This window comes from Agelaius tricolor, unplaced genomic scaffold (genome assembly GCF_023055355.1).
Source record: "Agelaius tricolor isolate 1412-34295 unplaced genomic scaffold, bAgeTri1.0.p SCAF_9, whole genome shotgun sequence".
Classification (NCBI taxonomy): domain Eukaryota; kingdom Metazoa; phylum Chordata; class Aves; order Passeriformes; family Icteridae; genus Agelaius; species Agelaius tricolor.
In genome coordinates, this window is record NW_027269269.1 from 18,359,977 (window position 1) to 18,384,183 (window position 24,207).

The window sequence follows — 24,207 nt, forward strand, 5'->3', positions numbered from 1 at the left end:
CTTCACTCTGTAGGTTAGCATGGAACTTATATTTTCTAGGTATTACCATTCAGCATTACACTGCCCAATTACCTGCAGCTCCATGTATTATATAGCTGGGACTGGAATTTTTTATTCCTGGTTTTTGGAATTTTTTTGTTTCCCTAAAACAGTTTAAGGAAACTGTAGCTGTGCCATATCTTTTAAAAGGGAAGAAGTATTGACTTATTCCTTGTGTTATACAATCTATGTGGATTGTTTGTTATATGCAAAAAAAAAATCCCAGAACAAATAAGTATGCAGGCAGAAGTTTGGAGGAAGAGGATAATAGAAGATGGGTTGATACAATGAATTAATTCATCATTGGAAGGTGTTGGGGGATACCTTTTCAAGCATCGTTTAAGTAGCTCTACCAGTCTTATTTAGTTAGCTTTCAAAGGATATTGGCACTTTGGTAAGACAGCTATTGGGTAGTGATTTAAAAAACTGAGCATTCTGAACTTGGACTTTCCTCACTGCATTAACTGCTTCTTCCACTGACCCACTCCTGTTTGAGGATACTTGATGTGCCATGCACAGCTCCTTACCTTTCACTGTTGAATTCTATGGACACAGAGATTTGTCCTACTTGCCCTGCTCTTTGGACTGAGGAATCTTACAGGTTTTGTGAGAGTATAATTTTGCTGGAAAAACAGGGATATAATCTATACTTTTCTTCTTTCCATCCAGTCCATGGTGCTGCTCCTTCACAGCCAGAGACAGTACATCTTTGAGTTTGACAAGAATGACCGGTTGTCCTCAGTGACCATGCCCAATGTTGCCCGTCAGACTTTGGAAACCATTCGTTCCATTGGTTACTACAGGAACATCTACCGGCCACCAGAAGGCAATGCCTCAGTAATTCAGGATTTCACAGAGGATGAGCAGCTCCTCCACACTTTGTACTTGGGCACAGGGAGACGTGTCATCTACAAGTATGGGAAGCTGTCCAAGTTAGCCGAGATGCTCTACGATACCACAAAGATCAGTTTCACGTATGACGAAACTGCGGGCATGCTGAAGACCATAAACCTGCAGAATGAAGGGTTCACCTGCACAATCAGGTACAGACAGATAGGGCCCCTCATTGACCGACAGATTTTCCGCTTCACTGAGGAGGGCATGGTGAATGCACGCTTTGACTACAATTATGACAACAGCTTCCGGGTGACCAGCATGCAAGCGGTCATCAACGAGACACCTTTGCCTATCGATCTCTACAGGTACGATGACGTGTCAGGCAAAACTGAGCAATTCGGTAAATTCGGGGTCATCTACTACGATATCAACCAGATTATCACCACTGCTGTCATGACCCACACTAAACATTTTGATGCCTATGGCAGGATGAAGGAGGTCCAGTATGAGATATTCCGGTCTCTCATGTACTGGATGACTGTGCAGTACGACAACATGGGGAGAGTGGTTAAGAAAGAGCTGAAGGTTGGCCCTTACGCAAACACAACTCGTTACTCATATGAATATGATGCTGATGGCCAGTTGCAGACTGTGTCTATCAATGACAAACCTCTCTGGCGTTACAGCTATGACCTAAATGGAAACCTCCATCTGTTGAGTCCAGGGAATAGTGCCCGCCTTACACCACTCAGGTATGACCTCAGGGATAGGATTACTAGACTGGGGGATGTGCAGTACAAAATGGATGAAGATGGCTTCCTGAAGCAAAGGGGCAATGATATTTTTGAGTACAATTCAGCTGGCCTGCTCATCAAAGCCTACAATAAAGCAAGTGGGTGGAGTGTGAAGTACCGCTATGATGGCCTAGGAAGGAGAGTCTCCAGCAAAACCAGCCATGGCCATCACTTGCAGTTCTTCTACGCAGATCTGACCAACCCAACCAAGGTCACCCACTTGTACAACCACTCAAGCTCTGAAATCACCTCCCTGTACTATGACCTCCAAGGCCACCTCTTTGCGATGGAGCTCAGCAGCGGCGATGAATTCTACATAGCCTGCGATAACATTGGCACTCCTTTGGCTGTCTTCAGTGGGACTGGCTTAATGATCAAGCAGATACTGTACACAGCGTATGGGGAGATCTATATGGACACTAATCCCAACTTCCAGATCATCATTGGCTACCATGGAGGACTGTATGACCCCCTCACGAAGCTCATCCACATGGGCCGGAGAGACTACGATGTGCTAGCGGGTCGCTGGACAAGTCCAGACCATGATATGTGGAAGCATCTGAGTAGCAATAACATAATGCCTTTCAACCTGTATATGTTCAAAAACAACAACCCCATTAGCAATTCTCAGGATATCAAATGTTACATGACAGGTAAGACATTTAAATTAATAAACATTTTTACAAGCTTGCCGTCGGTAAATAGGTGTCACAGTCTAACGCCAGGTGGAACTAAGCCCCACACCACAGCCACTCGGTCACTCCTCCCAGGTGGGATGGGGAACTGAAAAAGTGAGAAAACCCATACACAGAGATTGAGATAAAGACAGTTTAATAGGAAAAGCAAAAGCTGCTTGTACAAGAAAAGCAGAGCCAGGAATTCATTCTCTACTTCCCATCAACAGGCAGCCATCCCCAGGACAGCAGGGCTCCATCCCACAAAAGAGTGGCTTGGGAAGACAAACACCATCACTCCAAACATCCTCTCCTTCCTTCTTCCTCCCCAGCTTTACATGACACCATATGGTCTGGGATATCCTTTGGGTCAGTCAGGGCCAGCTGTCTGGCTGTGTCCCCTCCCAGCTCCTTGTGCACCCCCAGCCCCCTCTCTGGTGGGGTGGGGTGAGGAGCAGAAAAGGCCTTGGCTCTGTGTGGGCACTACTCAGCAGTAGCAAAACCATCCCTGTGTTACCAACACTTTCCAGAACAAATCCAACACACAGCCCTGCACCAGCTACTATAAAGAAATTTATCCTCACCAAAACCAGTACAATAGGTCATTCCTCTCTCAGTGTCCTGATCACCATGAGGTTTTCCATTCTTTAATTAATGGACATAAGTTTTAGAATGCCAGTTGGACCCCCATGTAAGGGGCATGTTTAATTCATTAGCATAGATTGAGATTGTAATTCCCAAGCCTGTTTCCTTTCTCTTCTTAGGTGTTTGTTCTTTTTATTTTCCTTACAGGTTTTTGTCCCCTCAGATATCTGAAGTTTAGCTACCAATTAATGTCCTGATAACCTTTCTCTTTTTAGAGGGGCAGCTCTGTTTACACAGTTTTGCCTAGAAATTTATTTGCAACTAAACAAATGGCATACAGAATTGTTTCAGCAGAATGGCAAAGCAATTCAAACCTTTTATTACAGTCAGCCATTTCAGAGTGTCTATATGACTACTACACTACTAGCTATGTAGCTCAAAGTTAATCAGCCTTGCAGAATCAACAGTATCTACAAAAAGTCAAGAAAATAAGGTGCTTTAGACTTAGAGGACAGATTTTGGGGCACAGCTACCCCAAAGCTTGATGCAATCTCTGAACTGCTTCCCCTGAAACTTTGTAAAATTGCTGTAATATGAGCTCTGGGGTATTTTTACAGAAAATCCTTTTGTATGTTAAATGGCCTTCCTATATACATAGAATCATTTAGTTTGGAAAAGACCCTAAAATTATAAAGTCCAGCTATTAACCCAGCACTACCACTTCCACCACTAAACAGTGTTCCTAAGTCCTTCAACTACATGTCTTTTCAATCCCTTCTCGGATGGTGTCTCCACCACTGCCCTGGGCAGCCTCTTCCAGACCTTGACAACCCATTTTGTGAAGAAATGTTTCCTAAAACCCAATCTAAACCTGTCCTGGTGCAACTTGAGGTTGTTTCCTCTTGTCCTATTCCTTGTTACCTGGGAGAGCAGAGCAGCTCCCACCATATACTCCAGCCTTGTTTCAGGCAGTTGTAGGAGCGATAAGGTCCCCCCTGAGCCTCCTTTTCTCCAGGCTAAACACCCCCAGCTCCCTCAGCTGCTCCTCATCAGACTTGTGCTTCAGACCCTTCCTCAGCTCCACTGCCCTTCTCTGGGCACACTCCAGCACCTCCATTTCCTTCTTGTAGTAAGGGGCCAAAACTGAACAGGATTCAAGGTGTGCCTCACCAGTGCCTTGTACAGGGGGACAATCAATGCCCTGGTCATGCTGGCCACACCATTGTTGATACTGCCCAGGATGGCACTGGCCTTCTTGGCCATCTGATCACACTTGAATGTTTGCTGCCATTCCCTGCCTGTACTGAGATGGCAACCTGAAGGACCTCACTAGCAAATTGTCCCCCTACCATTGGTGTGCTGACCCCAGGTTTATCTCCAGCCAGCTTTGTTTTATCCCCTTTCTCTAGGCTCAAACGTAGTTTCATACTGTGTGCAGTAGTGGTAGCAATGAGGAGAGTTTGAGAAGTTTGAGAAGACTTTTTGGTGGGACTCTTTTCTAGATAATTCGCATTGAAAAGCCAAGTGCCACAATCACACATCAAGTGTGCATACTTCTTAAGGAGATAGAAATTTTTAAATGCTCCTGCTGCATCTATCACAACCTTCCCAAATTAATATTTCAACAATAATTGCATTCCCCTGAGTTACAAGATCTGCTTAATAGCAAATAAATGTTACAAAGTAAAAATCTTGGGTTATATATCCTGCTTGTTTTTCTAGCCATTAGGATTTGTGCTTTCAGGTTCTTCTGCAATAATCATAAGGATTAGATCATGGGTTTTTTTCATGAAAAGTTGTTTTCTCCAGAGCTGAGAAGATGATGCCACGAGGGAAGTAAAATATGTCAAAAGATGCAGGCTAAGTTCCTGTATGTTGCACTCACTCTGATAATAAAGGCTGGGAGGGAATACCTCAAGATTACTTTTCCTACCAGAAAATGCTTATTTGTCAAAACTGAATTTGTTTATGGGGGAGGGTTGAGCTTGAGAGATTTCTCAGGAGAAGCATAAACAGCTTTCAAAATTGTCTAAATGACAAATTCCAGAATGTCCCTAAACAAAATTAGATTTTGGATTTTCAGCTTTTTCAAGTGTAAACTAGTGATTGAAAACTGGAAAAGAAAAATAAGGAAACAAAATCAACATGGAGTTTAAATCAGAAGTTAATTGGAAATTTTGGTCTGAACAGATCTAGTTTTTGAACTGTTGCTTTGTGGCATATTAACAGATTTTTGTTTTCCTACTCAATTTAAGAAGGGACAGAATATTTTTTTCTAGCCCTGTCTTAGAACAGGTGCACAGCTTCCCACACAACTCTGACAGTAAAATCAAGATGTCAAAAACTGATACACTAATATTTTATATGCAGCAAATGATTTTTTTCCATGGCCTTATATGTTCTATTTTTAGTTTTTCAAGAATACAGAGCCCAAATACATTTTTCAAGTTTCTCCTCCCCCAGTGCATGGAAGAATCAGGCCATGCTATGGGATGAGTGCTGTGACATGAGGCTGCTGCACCAACACTTTTTGCTCAGGCTTTCAGGCACCTTGTGGACAGGACCCATGGTAAGACTGTCCTTGTCATCACAACCAAATCTGCCCAGATCTGGACACAAGGAACACCTCTCTGTCCCTCCATTCCCCAATTGGGACCTGTTTGTCCTTAGGGGAGCCCAGTGCTCAGGACATGGGTGACCAGCACATGCTTTGGTCCACAGTGATGAGGTCTCTGAGCTTGAGGAAATTGAAGGTATGTGGAGGGGAGAGCAGGAGAAGCAGGTATTTATGTTTTGAGAGGCCCATTGTTAAACATGAATATTTTAGTGATTGTACACTTCATGGCACAGAGCTTTGCTGCCAGCTTCAGCAATCCTGATGGATTGAACTGACATTTCCATTACATGTGTCTGCATTAAGCACTCTTTTTCTTTGCCCTCAAATGAATTTACTGTGAAATGTGTTGGCAGGGTTACTGTAGCTGAAAAAAACCTCTGTGATGTGAAATGTACTTTTCTGTCAAAAAAGTTGTCACTGCCTCCTGGCAAATTAGTATTTTCCCCTCTGTTTTCTCAGCTCCACACCTTCCTCTCATGGTTTCAGGTTGTTTGTTTTGGTGGTTTTTTGTTCTGGGTATTCCAACACCTCTCCCAGAAAAGAACAAATTCCTGTTGTAAATGTTTTGGAAGTCAGTTTTCTGAGAAGTATTAAAAAAAAACCCTGTATTGGATATTTCCAGACATGTTACATATTTTTCAACAGTTCACCATCTATGCTCTGTATTCTTCTAGCATTTTTCAAGTGCTTGGGGAATGATTCCTGCACCAATGCTGACCTTCACTGTTTTACTTTGTTCTCCTGACCACCTGGTCCACAATATGTACATCAAAGCTCTTCATTTGAGATAAGAAGGATTTGGAGGCAGGCTGTCTTAGCACTAGGCAACAAAATAATCAAATGAGCCTTTTCATTTCTCTCATACCCCCCCAGCCTCTCTGTTTCAAAGACACTCCAAAAACAATCTGTACATTGAGTGAACAGAAGTGTTTTTATTACAGAAATCCTCCCTCTTCCACATGGATTGTCGCAAGGGCTTTTTGGACATCTGCCCAATCGCAACATTTTGGCCTGTAGGAAAACAAGCAACAGATAGTGTGTTTGTTTGGCTCCTGATTCTCCAGTCATCTGGAACGGCATTATTTGCCACTTGCATCCATAATTTCTTTTCCAACCAGTTCTTCAAAACATTAATTTAGCCTCATGGGAATAAAGAAAAAATATTCAAAGATGCATATTTTATTATTTAATTTTTTTTCTGTCTTCAGATGGTTTCAACAATGCTTATTGAGCTTAGCAAAATGAAATTCAAGCCTTTACACTTCCAGCTTGAAGCAGAGCAATCACCAAGAAAATTCCAGTTACATCCAGACACTTAAGACTCCTGGGAGCTAATATTAGTTAAACTTCCCCTTCATACAATTTTTTGCCTTGCAATTGCTATTGTGTGCCAAATCCACACCATATTGCTCAGGGATTGTAGCAGGTGTGTTCTCTGGAGCTAAGTGAAGGCAAACAAGGTGTGCTCATCAAATGCTCTGAAGTTAAGGGAGGGAGTGATGCTAATCCCAAGCAGATCTAGGAGTTACCTAGCCTCATAATTTTTTCCTCCAGCAGATTAACTTTCACCTGCCATTTTTAATAGCTGTGCAATCAAAAATCAAGAAAGACTTTGTAATCTACTGGCAAGTAAATGCAGGAATGATGTTCCAAATGGCTGGTTTTCCATCACATTCCCTTTAGTGCTAATGGTCCCTTGTCTGTATAAGACAATAATTTATCACTGGTAGCCACAGTTTTCTCACCATTCATGGACTTTTTTAAAGGTGTTTGTAAAAAGTACCCAAGCAAGATACCTCTCGTGTTTGTACACTTATTTTCACTATAATGTACCTTGCAGGTAGTATGAAGTCTAATTACAAATACCACTGTAAAAGATGATGTGACTTTACACTGGTATAATACTCAAACTGCAGCTTCTTATGAAAGATGCCAGGAAGCTCTGGACTGAGGTGGAAATCCATGGAAAAAGCAGTGTATATGTCCAGAGCCTCTTCTGTGAGCACCAGCTAAATGCCTGAGCTGTCCATCCTGGATGTCCTGGTATTCTGGTACACAGTTCTAAATTTAGTCATCAGCCTACAGGCCCTTTGAGTCCTCAGGGAGAGAAGTATTGGGGCTGAGGTGTTCCGAGCTGTAGGAGTGGATAACACTTCCCAGTTGGCTGGAGCATCTCAGCCTCCAAGTGTGTTGCTGTTGCTGTACTTCTGCACACCTTCAAACAGTGCTTGGTTTCTGCTGATGAAGGACAGACATGAAGTTGGCTTTGATTTGGGCCATTTGCTCACTGCCAACGTTTCTGTTTCAGAGCTGGGAAAGCACAGGATTTGGCTCTGGCTGGAGGTGGAAAGGCCGGATTTTGGCACACGGCTCATTGTAGGACCATTAAGATTCCTGCTTTTCACACAAAGCAGAAGCTCATAATTTTGTCCTGACTGCTGCAGTGCCAGCCACTGTGGCATCCTCCTGTGGGCCTTCTCCTGGGAAATCCTGCTTGAGAGATCAGATAATCTTATTTGTGTTTCTCTTCCCTTGCAGATGTCAACAGTTGGCTGCTCACTTTTGGGTTCCAGCTGCACAATGTCATCCCCGGCTACCCCAAGCCAGACATGGATGCCATGGAGCCATCCTATGAGCTAATCCACACGCAGATGAAAACCCAAGAATGGGACAATAGCAAGGTGATTCATGTAACTCCATACTGTATCTCATGCCCTTATCAGCAAACTACCCATTTGCAATGTTGTTTAAAAAGCTCTACCAGCATGTTGTGAGATGAAGAGCGAGTCAAACCCCATTCCAGTATTGAAATCTGACCAAATAATCACATATTAAGATCCCTACTGCCATGGTGCTTTTTCCTGTGATATTTTCTGGTGGTTGCTCAGTGAAGTGGTGTGTTACTGTTTCTTTCTTCCATTATCACATATTGCAGGCTAAATTCAAGGCCTTTGCACTCAGGATTTTTAGAAGTTAAAAAAAAAGTGAATCTTGATACAGAATTGGTTTATAAAGTTTGGGGGGTTTTTTGTTCTAGAAACCTATTCATTCTGGTTTAAAATATCTTAAACAAGAAGTCACACTACTTGCATAGGAAGTTCTTTTGTATTGCAGAAAGTCTTTCCAGAAAGAATTTTTTTATGATCTTAAACTTTCATTTCACCTGACCAGGTTAAATCCCATGTAACTGTGTCCTGCTTTTAAAAACAGGCTTGTTTCCCAAGGCATTTTGGTAGATGCTGGTGCAAAATTCAGTGATAAAATTGGCAAGAAAAAGGCTTTTACAGCCTAATCACTTTCCATCTTCCTGTTGGGACTTACTCAACTGAAAGACAGAGGCAGCACTGTTAAAAGTTAGAACACGGGGTCAGGATTTGAGAGCCCTAGGTTAAGTCCCAGCCCTACTCCTTATCAGTGTATGACCTTGAAAGTCACTTACCTCTCAGGATTCTCTTCCATTTCATAGCCTGATTGTATTCTGGGGAGGCTTTCATCTGTTTAGCCTGAATCCTCTTTAGTCTGAACTCCCACTTGCTGTTGCTGGTTGTTCGAACGTTGCAAGAGCAGTGAGGCACCAACATGACTGGGGAGATCAGGACATGCTCTCCCATTTCTGCTAATAATATGATAACAGTATGCAATGGAATTGATTCCATCTGCCCTCCTAGCCTCTCTACCTATGGCTTCACTGAAATCTTGATGACCTGCAGCAGATTCTTGAGGTATGCATCTTAATCCAGGAGGTCACGTTTCCTGAACCACAAAAGGTATCACTCAAAGGTACAAACAAATTACTGTAGATTGATAGTAGTCATGTGTCAGTCCATATTGGTACTCAGCCTCACAGCCGTGCTGAAGACAAGGTAAAATGTACCAGCTTCAACTTCAACAAGAAATTTATATGAAGTGTCACTTAATAATATTGGTGGAACTAAAAAAATTACCATGGCTGGGTTTATGCTTGAAAACTTTTACAGTGAAGTAACTCAATTGTGGTTTGGAGCTCAGAGACTCCCTTTCTGTTTCTTATTTCTTTGGATTAAACAATAACATGGTAATAGAAGTTATCTCTCTAATGAGAGAGACCCTCAGGACTTTTTCTCCTCTCTGCTGGGACACAGTCTCCCTGGGCAAAGCTGTGCAGGAGTAGGCAAACAGGAAAGACCCACCCAGAGACTACACAGAAGACCATCTCTGTATTGTTATGTGCTGTAGATAATAACTCTCACAGAACCACCACAGAAATTATTATTATTGGTAGTATTATATTATTGTTTTATCATTAGTTCATTATGTGTATTATAGTAGGTAATATATATATATATATCTTTTTCATGTGTATTATACTATCATTATTTGACTTACTGAATAGCCAAGTAACTTGAGTGACAGCTTGAGGTGATGACTGACCCTTGTTCATACAGGCAGATGAGCCAGAAATAAAATCAAGGAGAACCCTCCCTTCTGTCCACCTATTTTAGGTGAATCTGCTTTAATGAGCAATAAGAAGAAAAGGAAATTTCCATGGCCCACACAGATTTTTAAAGCCAGAAGCTGCAGTGAGGGCTATGCAGGCCCCTGCTCATTAAAAGAGGGCTTTATACAGCTGTCATGCTTCCAGATGAGTCCCTTTGCACTCAGATGTTGAAAATGTAATTTAACCATTGCAGGTTAAATATTCTGTTTCATATTCTTCCCCTGTTATGACAGCAACAAAACATGAGCATTTTTATTTCAGTCTACTATTGCAGGATCGTGCTGTGATAGCAAGTAGTTCCTAAATGCTGTAGAGCAGGATTCCCTTGCTTTCTGTCACACCCAGCATATTGTAGGCATATATTTGCATATTCCAAATTCATTCACATATGATACCTGAATACATGATCCATTTTCTCCTATGCCTATCCATGCATCCAACACTGATGCTTCCATGAAGTTCTGTTCACTCCCAGCCCTTCCAGGCATCAATACACACTCCCAGACACAGTCCAATCCTCCTTGTCACTGTTGTCTCTGTATTTATTGGTGAAGCATGTGGAAGAAAATAAAAACTTTTGAAAATTTCACATAGGAAATGACAAAATTAAACCAAGGTAAATGAAAGCGCAGGCAACCTTTTCAGTTAATAAGACTGATCAAACTGTAAAATGGTATTGCAGAGCATACAGAGTAAGCTCCAGATCTTTTGTCATTTAAAAGCAGCCTGGACAAGGCATTGATCACTGAATGATGTACCACAACTTTCTCATCTCCATGTCTTCTGATTCCTAGTTTCTCTGGGTCACATACCTCCTTGTGATAGACAAAAGTATATTTGAGCTCCTCCACTGGCATTGCTGATAAAAGCTGGCCTAGCAGATTAAGTCTGTTCTTTTATCAGAGAGAAACAACTAACAGGAGCACAATAACAAAGCAACTAACACCCATAAATGGCTGCTTCATCTCTCTTCAGAGTGCATAACCAGAGGGCCCTAGCATCTCCTTCCAAAACATTTTTGGTACTTGCCTTGCCAGTCTGGAAGACAGGAGACATAATTCTGACTTTGAGCATCCGCCACCTCAAAAACAGCCAGCATGTCATAAGCCTTGCACTAACCCCCTAAAGCTCTGAAGTGACATTTAAAATCCAATACTCCATTGTGCAGCACTTCCCCCCTCCTCCCCACGACTGTGAAGCTGTCACTAAATTGTTTGTTGAACATGTTCAGTGTTATTGGCCACTGGGGGACTCTGGGTGACCTCTGGCATATTGTGGAACTGCGGCACCTGAATCCAATTTCTCTTCTGATTGTTTGTTGGTTTTTTTTTTTTTTTCTCCCCTTCCTTGTTTTGTCTCGTTGAGCTGTCAGGTAATTGTTGGAGCCAGAACAACTCTATTTCCAGGGAGGGGTGTTTTGGAGTCAGCACTTGTATCATTATCTACATCCTGTTATAACTACCATTCTCTCCATCCCATGGGCACTGTCTCCAGGAAGGGTCCTGTTTTCTGCAGTGCCTGTTACAGGCTTTGCTGGAGAAGTAGTTTTTGGCATCCCCTCTGGAGCAGCATTTTGAAGGCAAGGGCTGCTCTGGGATGCTCAGCCAGGACGTGAGCTATAAGGCTGTGCTTTCTGGCAGAGCTTCTTCCAAGGACAATCTGTTTGAGGGAGTGGCTCTGACAGTGTTCATCATTCAGGGAAGGTATCCTGACATTGCAGTTGTTTTGGCCTGGGCTTGGACTGTCACACTGTCTGCACGTCTGTCCATCAGCTCCCAGTTATATTTTACAAATGCAGTGGTCAGTTTTCAAAGAATCCAATGCAGGGAAAAGAGTTGAAGTCTCAAAAACATTAAGCTCTTGAGGCTATATGAAAATAGATGAGAAGTCCATAAAGTGATGAGCAAGAGGAGGAGGCAAATCCTCTTACTTCTCCACACTTGAAATCTGCTTAATGAACTCAACCTCATTATCCCCATACAGTCATATACAGTGGTGGGGTGGAGGAGAGACCTGTCCTCTAAGCCCTGAGTTAGTGCTCCTGTTTGGCTCATTCCCAGCCAGCCAGGATCCAGAGCACTGGCCTTGCTGGCCCATGGCTCACCTCTGCTGCACCACACATCACCTCTCATACAACCCAAGAGCCTGCAGTGCAGCCATGCTGGTGGGCACATCCAAATGGAGACTTGTCTCCAGGTGCTGGCCACATGGAATATAGGGAGGAGGCTGATGGCTGAACAATGGCTTTGTTAACAGAGAGATACAGGGTAAATAAAAAGAGGGCTTATAAAAAAGAGGGAGAGCAACTTTTTACACTGGCAAATAGGGACAGGTCAAAGGGGAACAGTTTTTAATTAAAACAGTAGAGGTATAGATTAGATGTTAGGAAGAAATTCTGTAACCAGAGAGCAGTGAGGCACTGGCACAGGTTGCCCAGACAAGATGTGGATACCCCATCCCTGGGATTGTTCAAGGTCAGGTTGGATGGGGCTTTGGGCAGCCTGGTCAAGTGGGGGCATCCTGGTGGGGGGGTTAGAAGAAGATCATCTTTTAGGTCCCTTACAGACCAAGCCTTTCTGTGATTCTGTGATAAATAGGAAGGAGTTAAAAATGAATCATATATCAGAGAAATCATAACTTCCAAACCTTTTGGAAAAAGTAGCTTTCTGCACTGTAAGCCATATGGTGGTAAGAGAAACACCTATCTGTCTATAATGGCACAAGGATAGAAAGAAACTTGGAAACATGTTCACGTATTTCACATCTTGGATCCTTGATGGGAAATTAAAGCTTTCAGTCTCACACTGGAAGGCGGTATTTAAAAACAACAGATGATAGGATCTGGCGATGGTATTTCAAATCCTCAAGAGGTGCTGGCAAAATACAAGAGGCTATTCAGAGATCCTGGTAATGTGCTGCTCTCCTGAGCTTTGTGCAGCAGAGAACAAATGATGAAGGTCGTTCTCTTCTCTCCAAAGGGTTGTTACTAGATAAAGTGAAATGTCACCTAAGGACATCTGATTAAAAAAGACTGTGAGGAAAAACAAACCCAGCATATTTGTCACTCACATCGAGCAACAAATATTGAAATAAAACAGCGATGAATTCCCTTCTTTCTTCTGTAAAACTGGTTTATAGATGCCTTGGTTTACAGTTGCTAAAAGCAGCAGCAATTTTTAGAGAATAGCACATGCCATTGCAGCTTTGGATGGAAATTTTCTGTTTCTTTTCCTTGCCAGTTCATTGAAATGAGTTCTAAGACTGAACAGAAATGGTAATTTCAAAGTCAGGGATACTCTGCTTCTTTGAACTACATATAATCTGTTTGCCTCCACCCTCTTTATATTCACAGCACAGCATACACGCTGGCTGTGTTCTGGTTTGCTTGAATTTGTTGGTTGGGGTTTTTTTCTGTTGGACGTGGTTGCTTTTCCTTTTAATAGAATGCTGTTCCCAAATACACTCTTTTATCAAAGAAATGCACTCAAAAAGTCATTTCAAAGTCATCCTGGGCTTGTTTTCAAGGTAACAGAGATGCATTTGGTTATTGAAATAGTTGATAGCTAATAGTTAGGTTTGAGCAACCTGGTGTAGTGGAAGTTGTCCCTGCCTGTGGCAGAAGGTTTGGAACTAGATGATCTTTAAGGTTCCTTCCAGCCCAAACCAGTCTGTCATTCTAAGTGATGGTGAATGTTCAGCGTTACAGCTTTGCACATCTCATTTCCTACTTCCCTATGTGAAAAAAAAAGGTGGAGAGAGCCCAGAAGTAACCAGTCCTCAATAGAAAACCCTTTTTTGATTGTGTTCTTGTTCTTGATTAAGATACCTGAAGGTAGATCTCTGCCTGCGAATTTTGATATTACGGTGGTGTCCAGGTCCACTGGTTTGTTGGGGCAACCTAATTTGGAGACATTAATAGAGGATCTTTACCTAATAATTTGCTCATAATTGAAATACTGGAGTTCCTGCAGCTCATCAAGAATAAGGTGATGAAGACAAAATTGAAGGGGAACAGGGGCAATTTCTGATAGGAATTATTAGTCCATGCCCAGTACTGCCTGACCTCCCCGAGCTCCCTTCTCCAAGGTGATAATCAGTAGATGGTGCAATTAATTCCAAGGACTCTTTATCACTCACCTGCTGGTAAACAAGGCGATGTATATGTATATGGTGATACATAAGTGATCACAGGACATAGCAGTGTAGTCAGAAGACCTGATTTACATTTACTCCTTGAGTGAGCAGTGATTTGGTATGAGCGCTGGGAGATGCCTTTTCCCATCACTGGTAAATGTTGCTGAGGCAAGTTGGAAAGGCAGTATGACATACAAAGTGGTTAAGGGACCAGCTAGAGTCAAGCCCTATGAGATACACCTGAGAAGAGCTTTCCATTTAAACTTCTTTGAAGAGGAAGCAGCTAATTACCAAGGCTGTGCGGTATGCACTTGTTTAGGACAGTAAGTATTTCATGAAGCCTAGAAGACTAATTGTTCCATGTCCATCATCACTGACATCTACATTAATTACATCCATTTTTTGCATAATTAGAGCACTTGTGCAATTGACAGAGAAGCTGGGCTCGGCTCCCTATCAGTCTGTTAATTATATTGCTCTCTAGGGGATGTGTGAGATGCCCCACAGGCAGGATGGAGAAAACCAGAAAGAGCTCCTTTTTCATAGGAAACTGGTTCCTGCTCCACCTGCTATGCTATCAATCAAAAAGGGAAATGGAGAAGGTACACCAGCCTGCTCAGCACTTTGAACAAAAGTAATTTCTGGGAATTTTAATGTTCTACAACCTAAAATGTACTCTTGAAATTGTAGTCCTCTATTCCCTTATAGTTTTCTCTTTTAACAGTCAAAACTGCTCAAAACTTCTGAGTAAGTGGCAATGCTCAATCCCTTTTTCTTTTTTTTTTTTTTTTTTAATACTTTATGACTCTTCCCTGGAAATGGCCACCATGGAAATGAGGGTTTATTTCACTTCCCTTGTTATGTTACAAGTCTTGTGTGAGAGTCCACACTGAAATGCCTGCATCATCTGAATTGTCTTCTTGCACCCAGGAAGTGAATCTCTAGTTCATGGACAGTTTAGGGCAATATTCTTCATGGGTGTTTAATTTCCTCAAAATAATTGGAATGGAGTAAACTTTGTAGCCTATTTTTAATCCTGGGTGTCATTACATTATTGAACTGAGCTATTGGCAGTGCCAGGAGAATTTTGTCATAGAATCCTCTTGCTTTTGTGAAATTTGAGCAAATAATTGTTCGTGAACAGGAGTCTGTAAGTCAGCACTGCCATGAATTGATGGGAGCATTTCCAGAACATTTTGCAGTAATGATGAGCTGCTGACTCGCTGTGTGCTTGCTCCATTATACCCTAACAGCAAAAGTGACTTTGTGTTTCACCAGACTGCAAATGATCTGGGCTGTTGTCTCTCAGTTTTACTTCAATATAAGCTAAAACTTGAGCATCAGGTGTGGTTGGCTTTAACTCGGGGAGCCTGGTGAATTGTAGAGGGTTTCCAGGAAATAAGTTTTGGATATAATGCCTTCCTTGAGTTTTGAACAACCTGCTTTGGCCAGGCTGAAATGGAATATGGAGAGGTTATGGCCTCTCTGAGGGTCATACAAGTCATGCAGGGCCTTTGAAGGCAGCACAAGGAGTTACAATGTGGAGTTAAAATAGAAGAAACTTTTACAAATACTTCCACGTTTCACAGAAAAGCTGAAAGCATTTGGTAAAGCATCATGTCCACAAGACAAATTGTTTCTTATATGCAGAAGAACACTGAAACACAACCTAATTATGCATCCAAACTCAACGCCCACACCACTGAGGCAAAAAAATCATTTTCTACCTTTACATCCTTCAGTCTGAGATTAAATACAGTTCAGTTTTCAGAAACAATGAGCATTAGGAGAGGACAACGTGTATCTCCCATGAAAAGGAATTAAAATTTTGAAAAAATATGATAAGGGGGAAAAAATAATTGAGCTCTTCATTACATATTTCCAGTATGTTCTCCTGCTCTCCAGCATCCTAATAATGCTTTTGGGTCATCAGATTTCTCTTTCTAATATGTCGTTCTCTTCTTTCTCTCCCTGCTCAGTCCATTTTGGGGGTCCAGTGTGAAGTGCAGAAGCAGCTGAAGGCTTTTGTCACCCTGGAGCGCTTTGAACAGATCTACAGCTCCAGCATCGCTGGGTGCCGGCATGTCAAGAAGAACAAGAACTTTGCTTCTGGAGGCTCCATCTTTGGCAAGGGCGTCAAGTTTGCCATGAAGGACGGGCGAGTGGCCACTGACATCATCAGCGTGGCCAATGAGGATGGACGGAGGATCGCAGCCATCCTGAACAATGCCCACTACCTGGAGAACTTGCACTTCACCATCGACGGGGTGGACACGCACTATTTCATCAAACAGGGGCCATCGGAGGGCGACCTGTCCATCCTGGGCCTCAGCGGCGGGCGGAGGACCCTGGAGAACGGCGTGAATGTGACAGTGTCCCAGATCAACACAGTGCTGAGTGGGAGGACTAGACGCTACACAGACATCCAGCTCCAGTACGGCGCACTGTGTCTAAACACGCGCTACGGGACCACCTTGGACGAGGAGAAGGCACGCGTCCTGGAGCTGGCCCGACAGCGCGCCGTCACCCAAGCTTGGTCCCGGGAACAGCAGAGACTGCGGGATGGGGAGGAGGGTATTCGCTCGTGGACAGAAGGGGAGAAGCAACAAGTGCTAAACACGGGCCGAGTACAGGGCTACGATGGCTATTTTGTGATCTCAGTGGAGCAGTACCCTGAACTCTCAGACAGCGCCAACAACATCCACTTCATGAGACAGAGCGAAATGGGCAGAAGGTGACAGAGAGGGTCAATGCGGTGACTTCTTGCCAAAGACAGCTACTCTTTTGTGGCCACTTACCTGACTGTGTTGTACTCAATCCTTTTTCTAAACTGAACAAAGTGGGGTGGGAGGAAAATAGAAAGAGAAGGAATAATACGGTTGCACTGTAACTCATGCAACATATTTTTTCCTGCTTTAATTTGGCCTTCATGCATTTTTTGCAATGAACAGAAGGTATATTTTGCCGTAGTGTGATCACAGTGAAATTTACTGTCTCTTGTCCTTTTTTCTGTTTATTTGTTTTGGGTTTTTTGTTTCTTTTCCCCCTCTTTGTGAGGAATTTGAAGTGGGGAGTCGTCAACGTAAGTCCTTAGGTGTAAGTGCGAAATGGGTGTCTGTGCTAACTTGTGTCATCCTAACCCTTTCTGATTTGGGGCAGGGACATAGCCTTCCACCTGGAACAGGGGGAGCCCGTGGCATGCCAGAGAGCTCTTCCCAGAAAGAAAGGAGATGGAAGACAACGCTGATTCTGATACTCTGAAAGTGACCATCTGAATCATGTGCCTCAAAAGGGACCTTACAAGTAGTTTTCACGTTTCACTTGGGACATAAAGTGTTTCTTTGGGGGCTCCTGCTGAGCAGAAATAGATTATAGAGGCAAAGGAGCTGATTATATTACCTTGCAAGATGATTCTCTTCCTTCCTGAACTGGAATAAAAAAAGAGAAAAAATCGGTCTTTTTTCATTATGAGAGTAGATACTTTTTGGGTTTTTTTGTGTGTGCGCAAATCCTGGTTTTAGTTAAATAACCTAGCAAAAGCCAAGAAAAGGGACTCCTGCTCTATTGAGAAAAGCTAAAATAAATCCTCTCTCATACGTAGAGCTGTTCTATAGGTGGATTTAATGCACCCATGTTGTACATTTGCTAATGGCATAACTTCATTAAATGTATAGTGTTTCAGTACATGAGGCTACGTGTTTAACAGTCCACTGTGCTGTATCTGATAAAACCAGTTAATTTCTAGGAAGCTGATTTGAATTTAAAAGTAGTTATAGTATCCCAGTGACATACCACTGAAAATTAGAGCCAAACCCTGCTTTTCCTGATTCTGGAGCTTGTATTTATTGGCTGGGAAATGCAGTTTGGAGTAGCATGCTGGCAAGTCGTTTATGACTATGGCAGATAAATGTCTCCTGGGGACTTTGGCAGCAGGGATTTTAAAATGTTTAATAAGTAGCAACAGCTTGTGCGTGGTGGGACAAGAAGGAGAATATTGAAATCAACCCTCTCACTGTTTCTTACATGAGCTCAAATTTAATGGAGAGCCCACTTGACTGTTAGCAGTGACGAGGGGGAGGTTCAATGGAAATGCCCACTACAGAGAGGACCAAGTGCTTTAATAAGAAACTGCTGACAAAGTTGCTCGGCATGCTAATGTAATTTTTATTCACATAACCTCTGTGCTCTGGTATTTGCAAGAGTCCTTGAAATTCAAGGGAGCAAGGAGATGAGCTCAGCATCCTCTTCCCCGCCTGAAACAGTCCTGTGCTGTTCCTGCAGGCAGAAGTGTTACCCCACCTCTCAGTGGAGCTCTGGCTGGAGGTGGCCAACCCTGGTCCTAGATAGATGTCTCTATCATACTGATGCCTGCATATGTCCTGACTGTAAGAGCTCTCTTGTGTCTCTCTGGGAACAGCTCAGCCCTGATTTTTTTTTTTTTTTTTTAATTCCATCCACTTTGGCTTTTCCCAGTTCTGCAGAGAGATAACCCAAGACGTGCAAGTCCATGCCAAGGCTGTTTCCTTACTCAGAGTCCTACAATGCACCTGTGTACTCGGAGGCAGCTCTTCTGCACTCATGCCACCACCACTGCCATCCTCCAGCACAGACTGACACCCCTCTGCAGGATCTCCGCCCCAGATACAGCGGGGGCGTGTGTTGGCCATGCAGTCCTCGAGCAGTGAAACGTTGGCAGCCCCGGTGCTCTCACGGTTTCTCCGTAGAAGCCAGCTGCCAGCTCCGTCTGCCTTGCCTGTCTGTTCCCCGGTGCTTGCCAGGAGGAAGGTGATGGGATGGAAAATCCCCTAACAGACTGTTCCTCCTCCATTTCTGAGTCCCAAATACCTTTGGCTGTGTGGCAATGACCAATGTTATGGGTTTGATTTTCTGCTCTTCTCTCCTGCTTGCAGCAAGGGTGTTGATGCTGGTGCTGTGTCCCAGCGCTGTACTCTGAACCACCCTTTGCAGCACACAACCTTTATTACTTTGGCAGGAGTGAACCACAGGCAGCTGGAAAGGGTATCCAGTTCTGGCAGAGCCAGGTGGGAGTAGACATGTTGGCCAGACCTGCTCCAGGCTTTTACAAGGGAGCAGTTGCTTTGGCAGCTGCCTGCCAGGGATGGTTAAAAGGCCATGGCATTGCCACCTGTATGGTATAAAGTGCTTGGCAAGTCTGGGTTGCCCTGAGGATGCACAGGTGGGGGTCAAGGGCAGTGTTAGCCAAACCAGCAGTAACCACCTACTCAAAGGAAGCAGCACCTTCTTGCCAGTGCTGTCCAGCTCCCTGCTTCCTTCTCTCCAAGTCATACCAGGGACAAATCCCTCTTAAAACCTCAAACTTGTGATGGCTGTGAGTGTCTCAAACAGCATGAATGGAACAAAAAGAGACCTGCAGGAGGCAAGGTCAAAAGGTATGAACCCCTGGTAAAAGACCCACAGAGCAGAGAGAGCTCTTTGAGCCTCCCATTTACACTGTCCCATTTCAAGCAGCTCCGAAGAAAAGTGATGCTTCTGTATCCATCTGCGTCCATGTGTTACAATGCTAAGAGGTGCAGTGCAAGAATAAATGGGCCATTTTTCCACGGAGTCAAGAAAAGAGATTGGAGTGTAAAATATTCCTACTGGAACCCTGCCAGCCTGAGATGGCACCTCTACAGCCTTACGCAGACTCTTCAGGTTATTACATGAGCTAATGACTTTGAGGAGTTCACCCATTTTTCAAGAGTCTCCCAGTCCCTCCATGCTTGTCCAGCATGCCCAGAGCCAGGAGCCCAGAGCTCTGTGCCATGGCCAAGGCAAGACCCTCGTGTTGCATTTTTCTGCATCCTCAAGCAGCACTGGGATGTGACTACTCCTGTCTGCCTGCCAGGTCCATGACAGTCTTCTCTTGGGCCTGCAGCCGGTATGGAAACTATGGACATTGTATCAAAAGGGGGGAAAATATATCTGTAAAAGTATATATATGTATATGTTGCTCCTTTCTATCAAAACAAAAATTTAAAAGGGATGGCTGTCTAATACTGGGGACAAACCTGTCCAAAGACAGCTACTACATTCCTGAATCCTCAACCTCTGTGAAAGCTTTCCACCTCACCTAGATGGCAAAACATTTTCAGTCCTGAAGCACTAAATTTACCCATTCATTAGTGAAAAATGCTTTTTCTACAGGATCCCAAGTGCATTTCCACTTTACTGATGGCCCTGCAGCTCCTTCCCAGCCTTTTTGTTGTCCATTTTGCCTCCCCATGGGACCATTCTGGTTGCCTGGCCCTTCTTGCTTTGTCTGTGTGCCGGCGTGAAGTAATTTATTGCTTCCATAAGAGTGGAAGGTCTTGGGTGCAAATCCCACAGCACTAACTCCCTATCATAGGATCCAAGATTGGTTTGGGTTGGAAAGAACCTTAAAGATCATCCAGTTTCAACCGCCTGCCATGGGCAGCAACACCTTTCACTAGACCAGGTTGCTCAAAACCCCATCCAAGCTGGCCTTGAACCCTTCCAGGGATGGAATATGCACAGTTTCTCTGGGCAACCTGTGCCAGTGCCTCACCACCCTCACAGGAAATAATTTCTTCCCAATAGTTAATCTACTCTCTCTTTTTGAAGCCATGCCACATTGTCCTGTCACTCCATGCCCTTGTCAAAGTCCCTCTCCAGCTCTCTTGGAGCCCCTTAGGCGCTGGAAGGGTCTTTAGGGGATTCCCAGAGTCTTCTCCAGGCTGAGCAACTCCAACTCTCTCAACCTGTCTCTATAGCAGAGGTGCTCCAGCCCTCTGAGCATCTTAGTGGCCTCCTCCAGACTTGCTCCAACAGCTCAACATCTTTCTTGTGTTGGGGGCCCCAGAGTTGGATGCAGCACTCCAGGTGGGATCTGGTTAGGGCAGAGCAGGGGGCAGAATATCCTCCCTGGCCCTGCTGCCCACGCTGCTGGTGATGCAGCCCAGGACGCATTTGGCTTTCTGAGCTGTGAGTGCTCACTGATGGGTCATGTTGAGCTTCTCACCCAACAGCACTCTCTTTTTCTCCCTAGGTGTGCACTCCATCCATTCTCTGCCCAGCCTGTATTTGTGCTTGGGATTGCCCCAGCTGAACTTCATGAGGTTCACACCAGCCCACCACTCAGGCTTGTCAAGGTCCCTCTGGATGGCATCCCTTCCCTCCAGCATGCCGACAATTGCTCTAGATGATGTTTCAAAGGCCCATTGAAAGGTTTGACAGACCACCTCCTGGGGAAAATGTCACTGTGCTTTAAGTCTCATGTGCTTTAAGGTTTGATTTTTGAGAAGTCATTTTCATTCTTGACTCCCAAAAAGAGGACTCAGCCCTCACCAAAAGGAGTTCCCCATCAAAATACAAAGATGTAACTTCACTTACTTTCAACTCTGGTCTTGTCTCCAGTCCAAAGAGCGGTGAGAAGGATCCTGACCAAATCTCACAGCTCAGAGGAGAAAATGCAGTGCTTTGGAGCAGAGGCTGCATCTCTCAGTGAGAGCAATGAGCAACAGCTCAAGTCTTCAGTAGCTGGAGCTGGTACTGAAACATGCTCCATTTGAAAGGACAACAGTGATGGGACAGTCATGGTGTGACATCCAAACATAAGCAGTGCCATGAGGACTCTGCAGCTGAAAAACATCCTGTGAACCCAGCCCAGGGGCAGAAGAGCAAGACTAATTAGGCATCACGAGAAATGCCACATTTGTTTCCTCTTAGATCTTTATTTTATTTTATTTTTTTCCCTTTCAACTGGAGATTGGCACTTGGAAAAATCATTAAGCAGCAGTGACCGGAGGGAGTCATGCAGCTCATCATATCTTTGTCATCACAGCTATTGATCAGAGCCACAGTGAAAATGGGCCAACAATGCTAAACAATACCAGGAGAGAGCTAATGAGATGAAGGTCATTAAGAGCCCAGTGCTTGATTCAGGTTTAGAAGACACAGATGACTGGGAGCAGTCCCTGAGACACCATTTGGCCGTAACTTAGGAACAGTGAGGGATTTCTGTAACATATCTGTAGTTGCTTTATTGAGCGTAGGGACCAGCATGAAATTCTGCTCAGTCTATTATACAGACAGTGTAATCAGAATAAATCAAAATTGTTCAAAAAAAAATAAAAATCTAATAAAGTACTTTTTCAGCTGTGACTTGTAAGTGTCACCATGATGGATGGCAGCGCAATCCATTATGCAAAGACAAGGCTCTTAACATGAAATTTTAGAATTCAATTTTACGATTTACAGAGAGGGCCCCCCTCATATTTACGGCACAGCAGTCTGTTTTGATTCAATCTCGGCGTAATTGAAACCAGGGCCAGGGATCATGGTTAGTTCTGTGGCTGCTTTTTAAAAGGGGAGGAGAAATGACTGCCTGTAACATTAATAATGGAGCTAGGGAGATCGCATTGCTTGTTAAATTTTACTCAGTTTATCTCCTCGCCCTGGTGGCACTGCCAGACCTGGTGAATATGAACACTGTGCCTCCATGCCAGGGATGCATTTGATAGGATAAAATCTGGCTGCCATGTGGCCAGCAGCATCCTCCATCCCACAGTGAGCATGGCCTGGGGCATTTTTGCTCCTGTTGCTACAGTCCTCCACAGGACAAGCTAGTTTTTCAGTACCTCTTTTTATTATAATCACTCATTTTATTATGATCATTAAATAGTCCCCCGTTACACCAAAGAATTTTCATGAGTTTTGTAAAAATAAAAAAATAACCCAAAGCCTTCTTGTGTTTGTTTTTTTTGTTATTATTTTTTGGTTTGTTTGTTTTGGGTTGGTTTTTTTTCATCTCTTGAATATATTTAAATAAAATTACTTGCGACTGTAGAGCAAACTTCAAAAACTTCAAACAGACACCCTGGGGGCACAGAGAGCCCTGTCCAGGACCCCCCTTCTCCCTCCTGAATGAAGGGCCATTGCATGTCCTGGGGGCCATTTCCTGTGGCAATTTCCCATCCTCTGCTACCCCAGTCAAAAACAACCCAGCCCACCCTAGGGAAATCTTCTGTGTTTCTTTTGTACTCTCCTTTAATTACCATAAAACTTTGCGTTCCTGACCAAGTGTTAAATAGCTCAGCTGTTAACTCCCATTCCAGAGGTCAGTCCTTTCTGGGGAGCATAGAAAACGACAAATGAAAACTAACTAAAAAAATATATACATATATATATATAATTTTTTTTCCTTAGAGATGGAAATTGTTCAGGCAAACACTAAAACTTTCAAAAAAGAAAAATAAAGTGTTTGGACAGTTCATAGATATTGTTGAAATAGCCAATCAAAGAATCACACTTTTCTAAAAAGTAAAATGTTTATTTTGTGAGAGGACTTCTAATGCAGCTCCAGCCAAGAAGAGGACTTTGTATCAAAGCTGCATCTGTAAGCCCAGCACTGAAGACTCTTGTCATTACCCCGTGTAATAATTTTCCTGAAGTCTGGAACTAATTTTTTGAGAAATTTTTTTTTCTCGATACTTTGTGTTTCTAATACTGTATTCTTGACTGTGTAAATACAACCAGGCTGTAAATAAGTGCAGATGTAGATACCTTCTAGAAAAAAAAAAGCAAACAGACAGAAATGACCATGTGTAGCCTTCAGTGACAAATAAAAGAATATTTTGTGTTTAAATAGTGTTTTCTTTTTTTTCTGTGAAAATGTTGGATTTCTTCACCCCAGCTGTTTGGTCCTTACATGGGAGATGCACCTGGCAAAAGAGTTGGCCAAAATGTACCCCCACTCCTGAAATTTGTACTTAAATGTGCATTTCCCACCTGTACATAGGGTGTGGGATTGCAGGGGCCCCAAGGCTTTGCCAGTCCAGGAGGTGATGCTTGGGATTCAGAGCCTCCCTCTACTGCGGGAGCCCCCATTCCAGTAGAAGGATAAGCTAACTGAGAAACTACACTATGAGCTCCAAAAGATGCTTAACAAATTAAGATAGATAGCATTAGATTCCATGATACATGCAGCAGAAACCTGTGCATCTGATCCTCATTCAAGAGAAGCTGCTGCAGCACATTCCACAGTGACCCAGGGAAACTCTCTTGCGA

General features: G+C 43.4%; 1 protein-coding gene across 15 annotated transcripts in view; it reads left to right on the forward strand.

Annotated features, from left to right (window-relative positions):
• TENM4 (teneurin transmembrane protein 4) overlaps positions 1-23,785 on the forward strand; it is a 927,633-nt gene extending 903,848 nt beyond the window's left edge. For all 15 annotated transcript variants that reach the window (XM_071432902.1, XM_071432903.1, XM_071432904.1 and 12 more), the window contains 3 exons: positions 709-2,323; positions 8,085-8,227; positions 16,137-23,785. In XM_071432902.1, coding sequence (XP_071289003.1) covers positions 709-2,323; positions 8,085-8,227; positions 16,137-16,895 — 2,517 coding nt within the window. In that variant the 3' untranslated portion in view covers positions 16,896-23,785. The remainder of the gene's footprint in view (positions 1-708; positions 2,324-8,084; positions 8,228-16,136) is intronic.
• Positions 23,786-24,207: the final 422 nt, after the last annotated feature.